We start from the raw sequence: 15491 nt of genomic DNA on the forward strand, positions 1-15491 counted from the left end.
TCCCCACTTCTACCCTTCTTTAGTTCTTATAGCTGGACCAATAATAAAATAATAAAACTGACACAAGACTAGATTAACAGGAGAAACAATTTAATACATGCACATAGGAGAATCACACTATGATGCTCAGATCATAAAATGAGGCTCAAAAAAATGATCAAACTAGGCATCATTTTACTTTGTTCGACAAAGAAACAATAAATTTGTGAACAATTGACAGGACAAAAAGTTAGTGCTCGTTAGAGAGGAATCTAAGCAAGGTTTGGGCTTAGGTAGTAAATTACTAAAAGCTTTACAAGGTTTGTTTATATAGGCTTTTTGACTCGGGCTTTTATAACTCTTGTAATAAGGTTGTCTCTTAGTCCTCCAGAGAAGGGAGGGCACCTATCACATGGAGATTTATTTCCTGCTTTTAGAGAAACAGAGGAGAGTCAGAGAGCTCCTCCCACTTCTGATGCTTCTCAAGTGATTTTAATTCTAAATAATCAATATGCCATTGTAGGATATCTTGGGGCGGCCCGCCTTGGCCCCTGACAGTACTAATACTAGCCACAAGTAGCTACTGAGCCCTTGAAATGTGGTTAGTGCAACTGAGGAACTGAATTTTTAATTTTAATTAACTCAAATTGTTAAGTAATTACATGTCTAGTGGTTGCCGTATTTGAACACTGCAGCTCTAAGATTATAAAGCGGGAATAATTATTTCCACTTTATAGTGAGACTAAGGCTTGGGAAAGTTTAAAAAACTTACTGAAAGTCACATAAATACATAGTAAGTAACTAAACCAGATTCAAAACCAAGCAGTAGAAAGTTTAGCAGGGTAGTACTGCCAGATATACCAGGAATTATCCAGGCTCCACTACAAGTTATATGACCAAAGAAAAATAATTACAGTCTCTAGAACTCACTTTCATCACCTATAAAATGATGGTAATTGTCACCTAATTTACAGGCCCATTGTTGGGATTAATGGATGTAGAGACATATAGAGTGTGGCCCATAACAGGCTTTCAATAACTATGCTTCCTCGCCACCCTGAATCCCACCCCACACACAAAGAAGAACTTCAGACATAAACTAAAAAAAAATAGCTGCAGGGTAGAGAGAGCATTTGGGAAATATTAAAGCAAGAAGGGAAGCACGAGCTTTTATGTGATACCTTATTATAGAATGGAGATGAGGGAAGGTATGAAATCATCAAAATATTTCCATTTATTTAGTTTGCTTTCCTGCTCTATTCTTAACACTCTAGTCAACATTAGCCAAAGCAGGGAACAAGATACCAGTAATGTATTTTGATGCCCAGAACAACAAGCTATTATGGCTGAACAACAGAGTACTGTCAAGGGCTTGTGCTCTAAGAGCAGGTAAAATTCATATCCTGGTTCCCATACTTGTATGCACTGAGAAAATAATTTGAAACCTCTACACATTAGTTTTTAATCTGTGTAACAGGACTGATAATATGCATGTTGTCTCAATAAAACATACAGATCATCTATTATTTTGCTTTACATTCTGTAGCTCCCTCTAGTGGAGCATACAAGCACTGCATCTCTGCCCTCCAAAGCAGTGGTTCTTTCAGTGCGCATTAGAATCACCGGAAAATAACAAATCCAAGCTCTACCCCTAGAATTTCGTTTGAGGTGGGGTCTAAGAATCTGAATCTGACAACTTCCTGAAAGGTAATAATTTGTCTGGAAAACACACGTTGAGAACCACTGTTCTAAATCCCAATTCCTTCGTGTGTGTGTGTGTGTGTGTGTGTGTACCCATGCATGTGCACACATATGATTGATAACAAAGAGATATAACTTTTGCTGTTCGATTTTGATTTATTAGTACCCATCTAATAAGGATTTTGTGAGTAATAAAAAGAATATCCATGTAAAGGATATGTTTTTTTCTCATTTTGTTACCCGGATTTTTCTCTCCAGAATAATAGCTAATATCTTTGGGAGCTAGGCTTCCTATTAACAAACTAAAGATCACAGAACAGAAATCATTTGCCCAAGGCCTCAAAGCTAGTAAGTGGTGCAATGGGGTTTAAAATGAGGTCTCTGACTCCTAAGACATAATAAAGTTTAGCACTATAGAAAACTGGGCGTAAACACACATATCTAATAAAAATTTTCAAGTGGAAAAGAGCAGTTTTCAATACCAGGGTCCAAGTTCTTATCTGTCTTTACTGACCAAACGATGGGGGGGGGGGGAGCAGCATTTGAAAAGGTGCATATAAAGGGTTAGAATCTTCATCAGCATCAGTGCCTGGGGTCATTAATCAATTCTGACACCCCCTCAAAAAAAATCAAAGAAAGAAAAAAGGATTGGAGTGGGGGGTGTTCTTTTTCTTAAGAAGGAAAGAAATCAGGAAAAACATTTGGATCTAGGGCCTTAGTTCTCTGCCTGGTAGGGCTATTTATAGAAGTTAATTTGATTTTTCCCTAGCAATGAAAGATATTTATAGCCCTATACATTGAAAAGTTCAGCAAATCAGAAAGGGGGAGAAGAAAATCCCATCATTCCAGGGACCTAACAGCCAATCCTTTGCTGGGATATGGCGGCATCTGGTGGCAGACTCAAGAGGTATAAACCTCACTCAGAACTTTCTGGAAAATTAACTGAGTGCGTAGTTGCCTGAAGGGCACGGTGCTTGAAGATCGGGACAAAAAGGTAAGAGAGCTTCTGCCCCCAAAGGCATTCGAAGTCCATAGTGGAGGGGAAGGCTGTCCATATAGATACTCTCAGCAGAAAATTTTGTCTGTCTGGAGAATTGCACGCAACTTTGAGAGGAAGGGAGGGAGTGGGGAAGCAGGGAGGAAGGGGGAGAAACTAGGGAAGAGGAAAGAAGCTGCTCCTTGGACTTGCTAATATGTGAAAGCGAGGGTCTGGCTCTTAACCTTCGGGGAAGGCTTTGGTTTGGAACAGGACTGGGGCACTGAGGAGAATGTGGGAACAAAGTGTAGTTTTCGGCTCTAAAATTAATAAGGGAGATGGAAATAGTTCTACCAAAGGCCCTTTATTTCTGGGATGATCGCCTTGGCTTAATTATTTTCCTTTTCATTAGAACAATTTTCAAGCATAAAAGTACAGAACGTTCCCTATCGTGCGCGCACACCCGCCTACACACACGCGCGAGCACGCCCCCGCTCCGGGACACGTAGGGGCCCCAACGGTAGCTGCGCACGCCTGCGCACACCCACCGCCTCCTGCGCCATGAGGGCTGGCGCGCGCGCACCCCAACCCCAAGGCCACGCAAGCCCGCCCGTTCACACCCACGCTGGCCCCACCGCCGCGCGGCCGCAGCACCCACCGCCCCCACTCGCACACCTCGAAACCCCGATTCTGCCTTTTTTTTCCTCCAAGAGTTGCGCAAGTGGTTCGGGGGCGTGGCCCCAGATTTGACCTCTCGCTTCCCCACTCGCGGGAACCTTAGCTCATTTCCGCCCATCCTGTTTCCGTAGGCCACGTAGACACTTCCTTTCCCAATGGGGGAAAAAAAAAGCCCCCATAATGCCTCCCTGCAGGAAAAAAAAAAGAACCTCTGGTTTGGGGAACTCTGGGTCGTGAAAACAGGCCACGTGAACACCCTGCCCTATAGACTTCTGACCCACGGACTGTCGCGCTTTTGGTGGGCAGGCTCAGAACCTAAGAGGACGAACATCATTGGCCAGGGCCTACACTAAAGGAGGAGGAGGATTGGTTTGCTTCAAGCCTTAACCGTGAAGAAGCAGATTGCTACACCCCCCCTTTACTGCGGCGAAGTATCATTGTGACGTGATGAGCCTCGTCCAATCGTTTGGTTATGGAACATTCTAAAACTTAGACCAGGCGAATGTGATTGGCTGAAGGGCATAAGCCCGCCTCCAGGGTGACGTGTCTGCCTATGGATATCAGTTGCCAGAGAAACCTGGCTTTACTATGGCTGTTGGAGGGACGGCAGTGATCACACGTCCGCTGCTGGGAAGAAGTGGATTCCCGTTTCAGGTTTCGGGGTGGGGGTGGGGAGAAAGGGTTGACGATTTCTTCTTCTCGCTGTGTATATAGGAAAGATTAATTAATGGTTTCACGATAGGGAAGATTCGAATTCAGACTCCTACGCCAACGCCCAGCTCCGGCTGGCTCCCGTTCTTTCTGTGTCTCGGTTTCCATGTTTGTGAAATGGTGATAATAATAAGTCTGTACCTCAGAGACGTGTACCTCAGAAGCGTGTCCTGTATGTTAGTATAAGCCATTTAATAGGAAGCCTAGCTCCCAAAGATATTAGCTATAATTGTGGAAAGAAAAATCCGCGTAACAGAATGAGAAAAAAACAAATTATGTAAATTCGTTCATTATAGTGGTTTTCTTGCCCATCAGCTCCTTTCATAGAAGAAATTAGAGATATAAGGGAGACATCAGTCTTTACTGGTAAAATAATATACTATTTGGAAATTACCTTAGAATAGCGGGGATTGGAATTTTCCATATTGAAAAGTTTAAAAAAATGGGGGAGGGGGAGAAAGAGATGGAGAACGAGAGCGAGCTGGAGATGAACCACATGGGATGAGTAGGCCTTGTTTGGATCCAGATTCGAACACCGACAGTGAAAAAAAAACTTTAAAATACATTGGAAAAATTGGAAGATAGATTTGTTGTTTTATGTGTTTTTAAGGAATTGATGCCGATGTTTTTAGACATTATAATGGTATTGTGGTTATGTTTTCAAATTGTCTTTTAAGAGATATATACGAAAATACGAATTAAATAATAATATGTCTGGGATTGGCTTCAAAATGCATTGATGACTAAGATTTGTTTCAAAATAATCTCAGCAGTAGGGGGACCTGGGGAGAGGTATAGATGAAACAAAATTGGACCTAAGTTAATAATCATTTAAGCTGAGTGATGGGCATATAGGGATCCTTATATTATTGTTTTCCTTGGTATATGTTTGCAATTTTTTGTAATAAAATACAGAAGGTCAGCTATTTCAAGAGCTTTAAAAAAAAAAAAATCGGAGTTGGGGGGGGGAGCAGTGGGTGGGGTTACGATGAAACAAGATGGCCTTCAGTTGGTAATTGTTGAAGCTGGATGATAGGTTCGAATGGGTTTATAATATTCCCTCTACATTTTTCACCATTTGAAATTTTCCTTAATAAAAAGTTTAAAAAAAAAGCAAAAGCAAAACAAGTCACTTTCTCAAAAATCAGGATAAATGTACACTAAATTTGAAAATGTAACCACAAGAAAGGAAAAAGAAACACTTGTACATTATTTATCAGCTTTGGTGTCCTTTGTGTGTGATAAAATGCAATGGTTGGTGGAGGAGGAAAAGAACATCATCTCATATCTTTTTATTTTATGTCCTTTCCCATCCCCTTGTTTGACCTTCTAGGCCATTTATCAGAAAAGCTAAGTTTGCTGCCTAGTAAGGATCAGAAGGTCTGATCCTGATTACAGAATCTTGGGTAAGTGCCTCCCTTCTCCTGGCCTCAGTTCTCAAACAAGATAATTCCACATAACCTTTACTGTCCAGGAATATTTTAAATATTAGTAAGTGTCTATCTGGGAAAGCGCTCAATTCTAAAAAGGGAGGGATGAAGCTGAGTCCATTGGTGCATCCAGTACATTAAGTGCCTAAAAAACAAAGGGCTGTGTTATCTTACATTCCTTAATAAAAGATACTACAGTTGACCTCCAATAGTTAGATTCATACATCTATGTATTGTTTTTCTTTGTGGCATCCCATATGCAGCATAATTCAGTGGTTAAGAGCCACTACTGACTTCCTGAATCTAAATCCTGGCTCTGACGCTTAACTGTGATTCCTCAGAAGCAAAATAAAGGTAATAATAGTTTTTACTTCATAGGATTGTTAAGGGGATTACCTATAACGTATCAGGATAGTGCTTGACACATAAAAGAGTTTGCTTTAATAATAAATATGGTTCTAGCAGTGCTTCTGGTATACTTCTAAAAGCAGTGGATACCTCTTTTTGGAATTGTAAAAAATTAACACTGTTGGTTTCTCTCCTGATTTTCCAGAAGCAGCAGTTACTACCAAAACTGAATTCTGGAATTACAACTTCTGACTCGTCCTAACAATCTAGAAAGATATTGAGTCTATTGATAAGAGAATGTCCAGAAGCTATCATTTTAACCAGCAAATTGTAACCATATTCAGTCTGCTAGCAGCTTTTATATTATTCCATCTTTGTCTTAGACTCAAAAAAATAATTGTTATACATACAGAAAGTAGTCCCAAGATCCAGAAGAGAGAATTGATAATCAATGTAACTGACACGTATAGGTGCATTTAAAGGTTTATTCCAACAAACTGTAGGTGTTCACACTCATTTGTGACACACCCATACACAAAAATATTAGCATTTGGAGTCTGCATTTCTGAATGGCCCATCACTTGCATGAGGAGATGAAGGAATTTTCCCATGGTATCACTATATATTCCCTTTTATATTTTCTGAAAGCGAGGTTGCAGAGGAGGGCACCACCTGGTGGAAAATGTGCAATAGATGGGTAGGCACAAAACCCCTTTACAGGAGGCCTTTTGAGAATGATTAAAGGATAAAGGGAGGGAGGTTAGGCCAATAGGAGCTCAGAGGAGGCAAGAGCCAGAGTGGCCAGAAATAGAGAAAGACTCAAGGAGAAAAAGGACCTTGACCTGGGCCTTTGAGGATGGGCAGGACTTTAGAAGGAAGGAGAGAAACCTGTCTGAATGTTTGCCCACAAAGTATATGGCACACCATGATAATTAACTGAAAAGTCCAGCTCTGTGAAATCCATGGATAAGAATAGATCAGAAAGTCATTGTGGATTTAAATATGTATATTTCAGTATAAATTTTTAGTCACAGAGTTGATATGTGCATACATTCTCCTTGTAATATAAAAAAAAATTATATATTGCAGAGTAGGCTCAGGTTTCCTTTTCTCATCACCCCAATTTTCTCATTCTCCCCAGAATTAACCCTTATTATCAGTTCTATTTCCTTCTAGATCTCTAAGTTATATACCTGTTTTAAAATGTGTATGGATATATATAAAATATTGTTTTGTTTTTTATATAAATATGGTGTCACACTATAGGTACTGTTTTGCAACTTGCTATTTTTAATCAAATTGTCTGGGATGTCTTCATGTCCATTCATAGAATTCTATTTGATTCCTTTCATAGTGGCATTCCTTTAACTGGCATGATAGCCCATATTATGGATAAACCACATTTTATTTTGCCAAATGACTATTGATAGTCCTCTAGCTGAAATCCAGTGTTTTTCTACTTCAAATAATACAACATGGAACATCCTTGGAATCCATTTACAAGTGTTACCCTAGGGCAACATTTATGGCTTTAAACTATGGTAATTAAACCAATGTGATACTGGTGTGAGAAGAGACATATCACTGTGACAGGACAGATAACCTAGAAATAGTGATACCTTTAAAAATTGAATAATCAAAGATCACTGGGAAGAGAGTTCCTTAAAAGAGACCCGTGTATCTATAGAAATATAGAGTATTATAAAATAGCATCAAATCAGTGGGAAGGGATGGACTCTAATAATATTAGGAAAAATTAGTTACATATTTGGAAGAAACTGTAAAAATACCAAGAAATAATATAGGGAATTTTTTTAGACCACTTTTGGGGAGCATTTTTCTTAGGCATAGGCATAAATGCCAAAGTTCACAAAGGAAAAGGTTGACACATTGACAGTTTGGACAAAATATTTCTAACATACCAAAAAAACTTAGTATTTAATTATTAGGCATCAGTAAAAGAAGCAAACAACCTAGCAGAAAGGGGTACAAAAATATTTACATAAAGATATCTATGAAAAAAATGCTCAATATCACACAAATTCAAATAAAATATCTTATTAGATTGGCCCCCAAAAAACAATTTTTTTTTAAATGTTTGTTCATTGTTGCTGAAGGTGTGGGTGAATGAACTTTTACATTTTTGCTGGGAGTACAAATTAAAGTGGTTTGTGGTTTTTTTTAAACATATCTTTATTGATTTCAGAGAGAGGAAAGGAGAGGGAGAGAGAGAGAGAGAAACATCAATGATGAGAGAGTTATTGATTGAACCCACAACCGGGCCATGTGCCCTGACCAGGAATCGAACCCTGATCACCTGGATCCTAGGTCGATGCTCAACCGCTGAGCCATGCCCAGCTGGGCTAAAGTGGTTCTTTACAAAGTTTTTTATCTCATCAAAAATAAATTAGCAAATCCTTTGAAAGAACACTTTACACTTCCTAATGCTCTAATATAGCTGTACACTGATGTCTGTTACAGCATTTCTGTAATAATGAAGTATTGGGAGCAACCTGAATGTTCATTAGTATGGGACGGGTTAAATTACGCTATGTAGAGATTATAGAATGATGTGGATATTAGAAAGCATGAGCTAGGTATGTGCAGACAGAAGGAGGTCCATGATAAAGGGAGAAAAGGTGCAGAGCGATATGTTGTTTAACCTTTGTCAAGACCAAATAAACGCATGACATATATACACATTTAGTTTTAAAGGTATGTTATTAGTGTAAATGTGTACATAAAAAGATTTGAAAGCATGCACACTCATTCTGGGATTGGAGAGGGGAGGTTGTAAGGAGAATGCCCGCATCTTTATGCATTTGGTATTTGTAGGTATATAAAGGAAAGATTACTCAGTAAATGTTACCACAAAATAAATTGGGGGGAAATATATAGATTTTCAGTCCATAACTTACATAATAAATTCTGGATAGATTAAGGAATCAAAATATAAAATAAGAGCTAAAATATAAATGCATTTTTTAAATGTTTAGACATCATTAATAACAAAATGCAAACTGAAAAACCAAACCCATTTCTTTACCAAATTCATAAATTAAGATAGCCAAATAGCCAATGCTGACCAGAGTATGAGGTGGGAAATTGGTAAAACTTTTAGCAGAAGTAATTAGGCAACATAGTACCTCTTGACCCACTAAGTCTGCATCTGGAAATCTTACAGGAATAATATGAAAGGGCAAAAATGTTTTAATAATTATAGGATAAATTGAGGAGGTGGAAATAGCACATTTTTTAAAGGGAAGATAGCTCACCTAAAGTTAGAAAACTAAGGCAAACATACAGATGTGTTTTCACAATATCTTGCATACCCTAGAGCTTTGACCTATAGAGAACAAGTGGAAAAATATTTGATGGCTTCTCGCTAAGTTATACCTCCATTTCCCCTATTTCTTGAATCACCCCACTTTGATTCACCATAGTATGCCCATCAGGGACATAAGTGTTGCTGCAAAAGATGCAAGATATTTTTAACACAAGACCTATGGCAAATGAAAATCAATGGTGAGGTTCCATAAGCAAAACTAACATGAAACATTTAAATACTAAGCTCTGAAGCACTGATGTCAGCTTCATGTGGTATTGGAGATGGGAGGGGTTGGCTAGAGTAAGTGGAGATTTAAACAGGAAACGGGACTTTCATGATTTGTAAATGAGGGAGACAAAGGGAGGAAGCATGATTGTAGTAAAGAGTAGGTAGAGTGTACTAAGTCCGTAAAAAGCCTGAAACCCAAGAAGGAAACTGGCAGATTTAAAAACAGCTCAAAATAAAGCACTATAATATCAACTTTCTAAATGAAGGATGTGCCCAGCACATCTGTCACCGGTGCATGGAGGCAGTGTAAGCTGGGAAGGAAGGTACAGAGCGCAGTGACCTGAGTAAGGCTATCCATAAACTGACAAGTAGGAAACACATCAAAAGGATGGGTATTCCTTTTCTTTGATGTCTGGCTTCTGACTCCCATCTAGTAATAGTTGCTTGATCTGTGAGATACTCAGATGAAAATAAAGGTACTGAGACAGTTCTTTAGAAAGGCTGCTTCCCTGGCTTTATTCACTGGGCGCAAACCTTGACTAATGGTGCAGGTATTTTCTGTACAATGTCAGATATAAGAGATAGAAGCATTTGTAGAGAATGATGAAACTCACCCACTTAATGAGAGTCAGAATTCCTTTCTGTAGTTTTATGAATTCATTATATATATGTATGTGTGTGTGTGTGTGTGTGTGTGTATGTATGCACACATACATATAATTGATACCAGTAGGTTCAGCTATCATTCTTAAGTTCCTCCTCACTAAGGAATTGTGGATGATCAATGTAGCTTCCAAAATAGTTCCTGTACAGCCTGGCTCTACTTCTGTGTATTTTATAGTCTGGTTAGTACTGGGCCATCTTACTTTTTTTCTTTTGATTTGAAAGAAAGGGAGAGGGAGAGAGATACAAGGATCGGCTGCCTCCTGCACACCCCCCACTGGGGATCAAGCTCACAACCTGGGCATGCATCCTGACCAGTAATCAAACCAGCAACCTCTTGGTGCATGGGATGACACTCAACCAACTAAGCCACACTGGCCAAGGCTGTCTTACTTTAATTTGTAGATTAACTATCCTCTTGTTTTATGGAAGCTCGGTACTATATTAGCCCCAGGTGGATTTTCTGAATTTCACCTATATTACTGAACTAAATTTTCTGATATCCTCAGATGCTGTGTCCCCGTCACAATTTTTTTTAGAAACATTATTTTGTAAGTATGATTGCTTACAATAAAATGTCATGGCACACTGGTCACTGATCCTTCACAGGATGTATTTGTATATCTGTCAGCCAGAAAGCCTCAGATTCCCAGAGGGTCATTGTGTGCACAGATTTTGATGCTGAGGACAACTGCCCTTTAATTTCTGCTCAGAGCTTTGTGCCCTTTCAGTTAGAGGATATCATTTGCTTAATGAAAGTGCTGGCACCAAGCCTTTATTCCCAGTAACTGGTTTCCCTTATTCAGGGGTGTAGTTTTCTAGCATTGCTTACCTCTTATTTCCCCTTCAGGGCTTCCCTGACACCTGCCCACATTGTCTTAAGGGCTAGAGGTTAGCTAAGTGTTTTTTCTGTTGCCTAAAGTTGTAGTTACCAGAGGAACCTGGTTTAAACCTGGTCCACCATCCCCTCCATTCTTTCCTAGAGGTTACCCTGGCCGGTGTGGACCAATGGTTGAGCATCGACCCATGAACCTGGAGGTAGAAGTTCGATCCCTAGTGGGGGGGCGTGTACAAGGCGTCAGTCAATGATTTTCTCTCATCATTGATGTTTCTGTCTCCTTCCCTCTCCCTTCCTCTTTCTGAAATCAATAAAAACTTTTTAAAAAGATACTTTTCTATGCAATTATACACATGGGTTTAAAACACAGAAATTGGTTAACCCAGTACATTAGAATTGAAACTGATGTTTATTTCTCTCCCTGTGCTATCTATCTCTTTGGGATCCTATTGTACATATTATGTAACCTGTCTACCTAATAATCTATAAGTGAATATCTTTCCATGTCAATGCATGGGTCTCTGCTTAATTCATGTGAATGTTCTTCCATAGTGTGCGTATACAATTTAAATTGCCATTTTCCTGTTGAAGAATATTTAGGTGTTTCTAGTTCTCCAATATTAAAAACATCACTGCAATGAGCATCTTTGTTTCCTTGTTCACATGTGCAGGTATTCTTGCAAGGTATTATGCTTGCTGTTTAGTCACATATTTATGAAATTCTTACCATGAACCTGTGAAGGCTATGGGTAATTTGCCACATTCCATAGACGAGAAAGAATTTACGTATCTTTTCTAATGCCTCACGACTGATATATGGTGGAGCCTAATTAAAACAGAAGCATGTCTAACAGCAGAACTCATTTTTTTCTCTGATACCACAATTGTAAACTGCATGTTTATAAGTTAGATTCTTTTTTCTGTGTTTCACAAAAGTTCATCTTCATTGCAGATACTTGCTTTCCTTTCTAGGTTGTCTCCCCCTTCATCCTTCCAGACCATCCCAGAAGATCTGTAAGATTCCATCTGGGAAAACACTAGGAGTTCTTGGAAGAGCAAGAAGGAAGAGGACTGTGTAAGTCAAAGAAATTGTTGCATTTGTCACCATAAGAATCATAGAACACTATTTTTTCCTCTTACTAGCCCTCTCTGCTGCATTTTACACTGTAGATTGTTCCTTTTCCTTATTGAAACTCTCAACTTCTTTGGCTTCCAAAACAACATTCTCCTAATTCTTCTGTGACTACCTTGACCACTTGTGGGTTTTTTTGGCCTGGCCGAATGGTCTCGTTCTGTTCACCCCTTAAATATCATTCTTTCCTAGTTATTATTTATTTTTTTAGAATCCCATACTTGGTTGTTCTTCTTCCTCTATTCTCCATGAATGATTTTGTTGGCTCTCATAAATCCTGCTACCATCTATATAATAATTAGGCTCAGATCTCCATTTCTGACTCTAGCCTCTCACCTGAGCTTTAAAGTCATGTTTAACTGCACACCTCACACTTAATAGATCCAATACTGAACTTCTTTTCTCTCTCATCCATTTTCTCCTCTCGATGCAGTCTCGTTTGGTGATGATACTAATGACTTAATTACCCATTCTCAGAACCTTGAGTAATCAAGTCTACTTCCCATCTGACACCATACATAGTTATTGACTATATTCCCAGTGCTGCACTTAACATCCCTTTGACTGATTTTATAACGGGCAATTTGTGCTTCTTAATCCACTTCACCTTTTCCGGCTTTTAGATTCCACATATGAGTGAAATCATATGGTATTTGTCTTTCTCTGGGTTATTTTACTTAGCATAATAATCTCTAGGTCCCTCCATGTTGTTGCAAGTGGTAAGATTTCATTCCTTTTCATGGCTGAGTAATATTCCATTTTATGTATATACCACATCTTCTTTATCCACTTGTCTTATCAATGGGACACCTAGGTTGCTTCTGCATCTTGGCTATTGTAAATAATACTGCAATGAACATAGGGATGCGTATATTTTTTCGAATTAGTGTTCTCTATTTCTTCAGATTAATACCCAGAAGTGAAATTGCTGGGTCACACGGTAGTTCTATTTTTAATTTTTTGAGGAATCTTCATACTGTTTTTCCTAGTGTCTGTACCAGTGTACAATCGCACCACTATCCTTGTTGTTTTATAATTGTCACTAAATACTTGAATGCCTAGCACGTAGCATGGTGCCTGTTCTGAAGCAGATGTGCAGTAATGTGTGATGACTAAATAGGTTGATGAATGAATGAATGAATGAATGACCTGTTTCCTATTATTTTATTGTTGATTCCAAAGTAACCATGAAAATCTGTGCTTTTATTAATTCATTAATTACCCAGGCTTAAAATTGCAGAGCCACTTTGACTCCTCCCTCTTCTTCATTTACCAGATTCTATATTCAGTTTCTCTTGACTCATCATCCTAGCGCAGGCCTACCTGGACTCCCGTAGAAACCCCCAGTTAACTAAATCTATCTTATTTCTTTCGTGTTGTCATTTTTCCTGTCGAGAAGTCGAATTTCAATTCCACTGCCTTTTGTAGTTTCTTTCCCATTTAATTTATTTTCTTCTCCAAAACTATATTCCTGTCTTTTGGGTGGTATCAAAAAAGAATTTATGGGCAGGTCTGATGAGGTAGTGAGGGTAAAAGGGGGGGGTAGTAAGTCACTTAGAAATGGTCCAAATTCCAAGAGAGTAGCATGTTCTGTGCTTTGATGGGCCTTTATGAAGCATAGTGTGTTAAAAGGTCACCATAGAAAACAACCGAGTAAAATACTTTATGTATTACAGTGGTTGAAATAAAAACAGGGTTGAATGAGTTCCAGAAAGCAGGCTTCTCAAACTCGTGGACAACAATCTGCAGAAGAAGACAACTTCAAAAAACCAACTAGAAGCAATATGCAGAGAAGTAAGATGAGAGGGGCCTCATCAGGAAAGAAGACTGCTGGTCCACAGCCGAAGAATCTGGAACCAGCTCTCCCAGGCAGATGGGGGGGTCGCTCTGCAGAGAACCCCCCTTCAGGATCTGTGAGGAAGACAAGAAAGAACAAGCAGAAGACTCCTGGGAACGGAGATGGTGGCAGTACCAGCGAAGCCCCTCAGCCACCTCGGAAGAAAAGGGCCCGGGCTGACCCCACTGTTGAAAGCGAGGATGCATTTAAGAATAGAATGGAAGTTAAAGTGAAGATTCCTGAAGAATTAAAACCATGGCTTGTTGAGGACTGGGACTTAGTTACCAGGCAGAAGCAGCTGTTTCAACTTCCTGCTAAGAAGAACGTAGATGCCATTCTAGAAGAGTATGCAAGCTGCAAGAAATCACAGGGAAATGTCGACAATAAGGAATACGCAGTGAATGAAGTCGTCGCGGGAATAAAAGAATACTTCAACGTGATGTTGGGCACTCAGCTGCTCTACAAATTTGAGAGGCCCCAGTATGCCGAAATCCTCCTGGCTCACCCTGATGCGCCGATGTCCCAGGTTTATGGAGCGCCACACCTACTGAGATTATTCGTAAGAATCGGAGCAATGCTGGCATATACGCCCCTTGATGAGAAGAGCCTTGCATTATTGTTGGGCTATTTGCATGATTTCCTAAAATATCTGGCAAAGAATGCTGCATCTCTGTTTACTGCCAGCGATTATAAAGTGGCTTCGGCTGAGTACCACCGCAAAGCCCTGTGAGGGTCTACTGACCACTCACTATTATGTCTGGTATCTGTAAACACTCTTTTTGTTCTTAGTCTTTTTCTTGTATAATTGATGTCCTTTGAAATCGTTAATGTATAACAGGGCTTATATTTCAGCTTTTCTGTTTCGTTTTAAACAGAAAATAAAAGGAGTACAAGCTCCTTTTCTCATTTCAAAGTTGCTACCAGTGTATGCAGTAATTAGACAAAGAAGAAACATTCAGTAGAACATTTTCTTGCATAGTTGACAACATTGCTTGAATGCTGGTGGTTCTATCCCTTTGACACTACACAATTTTCTAATTATGTGTTAATGCTACGTGATAAAAATGCCCTGATTTCCTAGTGCCAAAGGTTCAACTTAATGTATATACCCGAAAACCCATGCATTTGTGCTCTTTTTTTAATGGTGCTTGAAGTAAAACAGCCCATCCTCTGCAAGTCCATCTATGTTGTTCCTTAGGCATTCTATCTTTGCTCAAATTGTTGAAGGATGGTGATTTGTCTCATGGTTTTTGTATTTGAGTCTAATGCACGTTCTAACATGATAGAGGCAATGCATTATTGTGTAGCCATGGTTTTCTGGAGAAGTTGATATTTTAGGAACTGTATTTCAGATCTTAAATAAAATTTGTTTCTAAATTTCAAAGGAAGCAATTTGCAGTGTGCCTTTAATGTTACAGAGGCTAACAAGTCAGCAGGCTCAGGAAAGACCTGGGTAGTGTCAAAGGAGTGTTTCCGACTCCTGGTAAATTTCTTTTTCTGTTGGCTGTGGCAGCCAGGAGTGTGCCCTGTCAAGCCAGTTGCCTCCCCTCTCCTTCCCCTCTCAGTATGGCTTCACATGGTGGGATCACAGAGAGCCATCTTTGTTCTCTGCTCCTTGCCCCTATGAGTTGAGCTGGTATAA

The 15491-nt window shown here is 39.4% G+C and overlaps 1 protein-coding gene across 4 annotated transcripts; it reads left to right on the forward strand.

Annotated features, from left to right (window-relative positions):
- Positions 1-2550: 2550 nt before the first annotated feature.
- On the forward strand, positions 2551-15237 carry MORF4L2 (mortality factor 4 like 2). Of its 4 annotated transcripts, none has more exons than XM_081125306.1 (5): positions 2551-2674; positions 5379-5451; positions 5739-5829; positions 11853-11955; positions 13689-15237. In XM_081125306.1, exon 5 carries the CDS (start codon positions 13713-13715, stop codon positions 14577-14579), a length of 867 nt encoding a protein of 288 aa, XP_080981432.1. In that variant the 5' UTR covers positions 2551-2674; positions 5379-5451; positions 5739-5829; positions 11853-11955; positions 13689-13712; the 3' UTR covers positions 14580-15237. The 4 variants fall into 4 exon arrangements, with proteins under 4 accessions (XP_080981432.1, XP_080981430.1, XP_080981431.1 ...); XM_081125305.1 differs by lacking the exon at positions 2551-2674 and adding an exon at positions 3680-3988; XM_081125304.1 differs by lacking the exon at positions 5739-5829.
- Positions 15238-15491: the final 254 nt, after the last annotated feature.

Source organism: Miniopterus schreibersii (genome assembly GCF_964146895.1).
Source record: "Miniopterus schreibersii genome assembly, chromosome: X".
In the NCBI taxonomy this organism is placed as follows: Eukaryota; Metazoa; Chordata; class Mammalia; order Chiroptera; family Miniopteridae; genus Miniopterus; species Miniopterus schreibersii.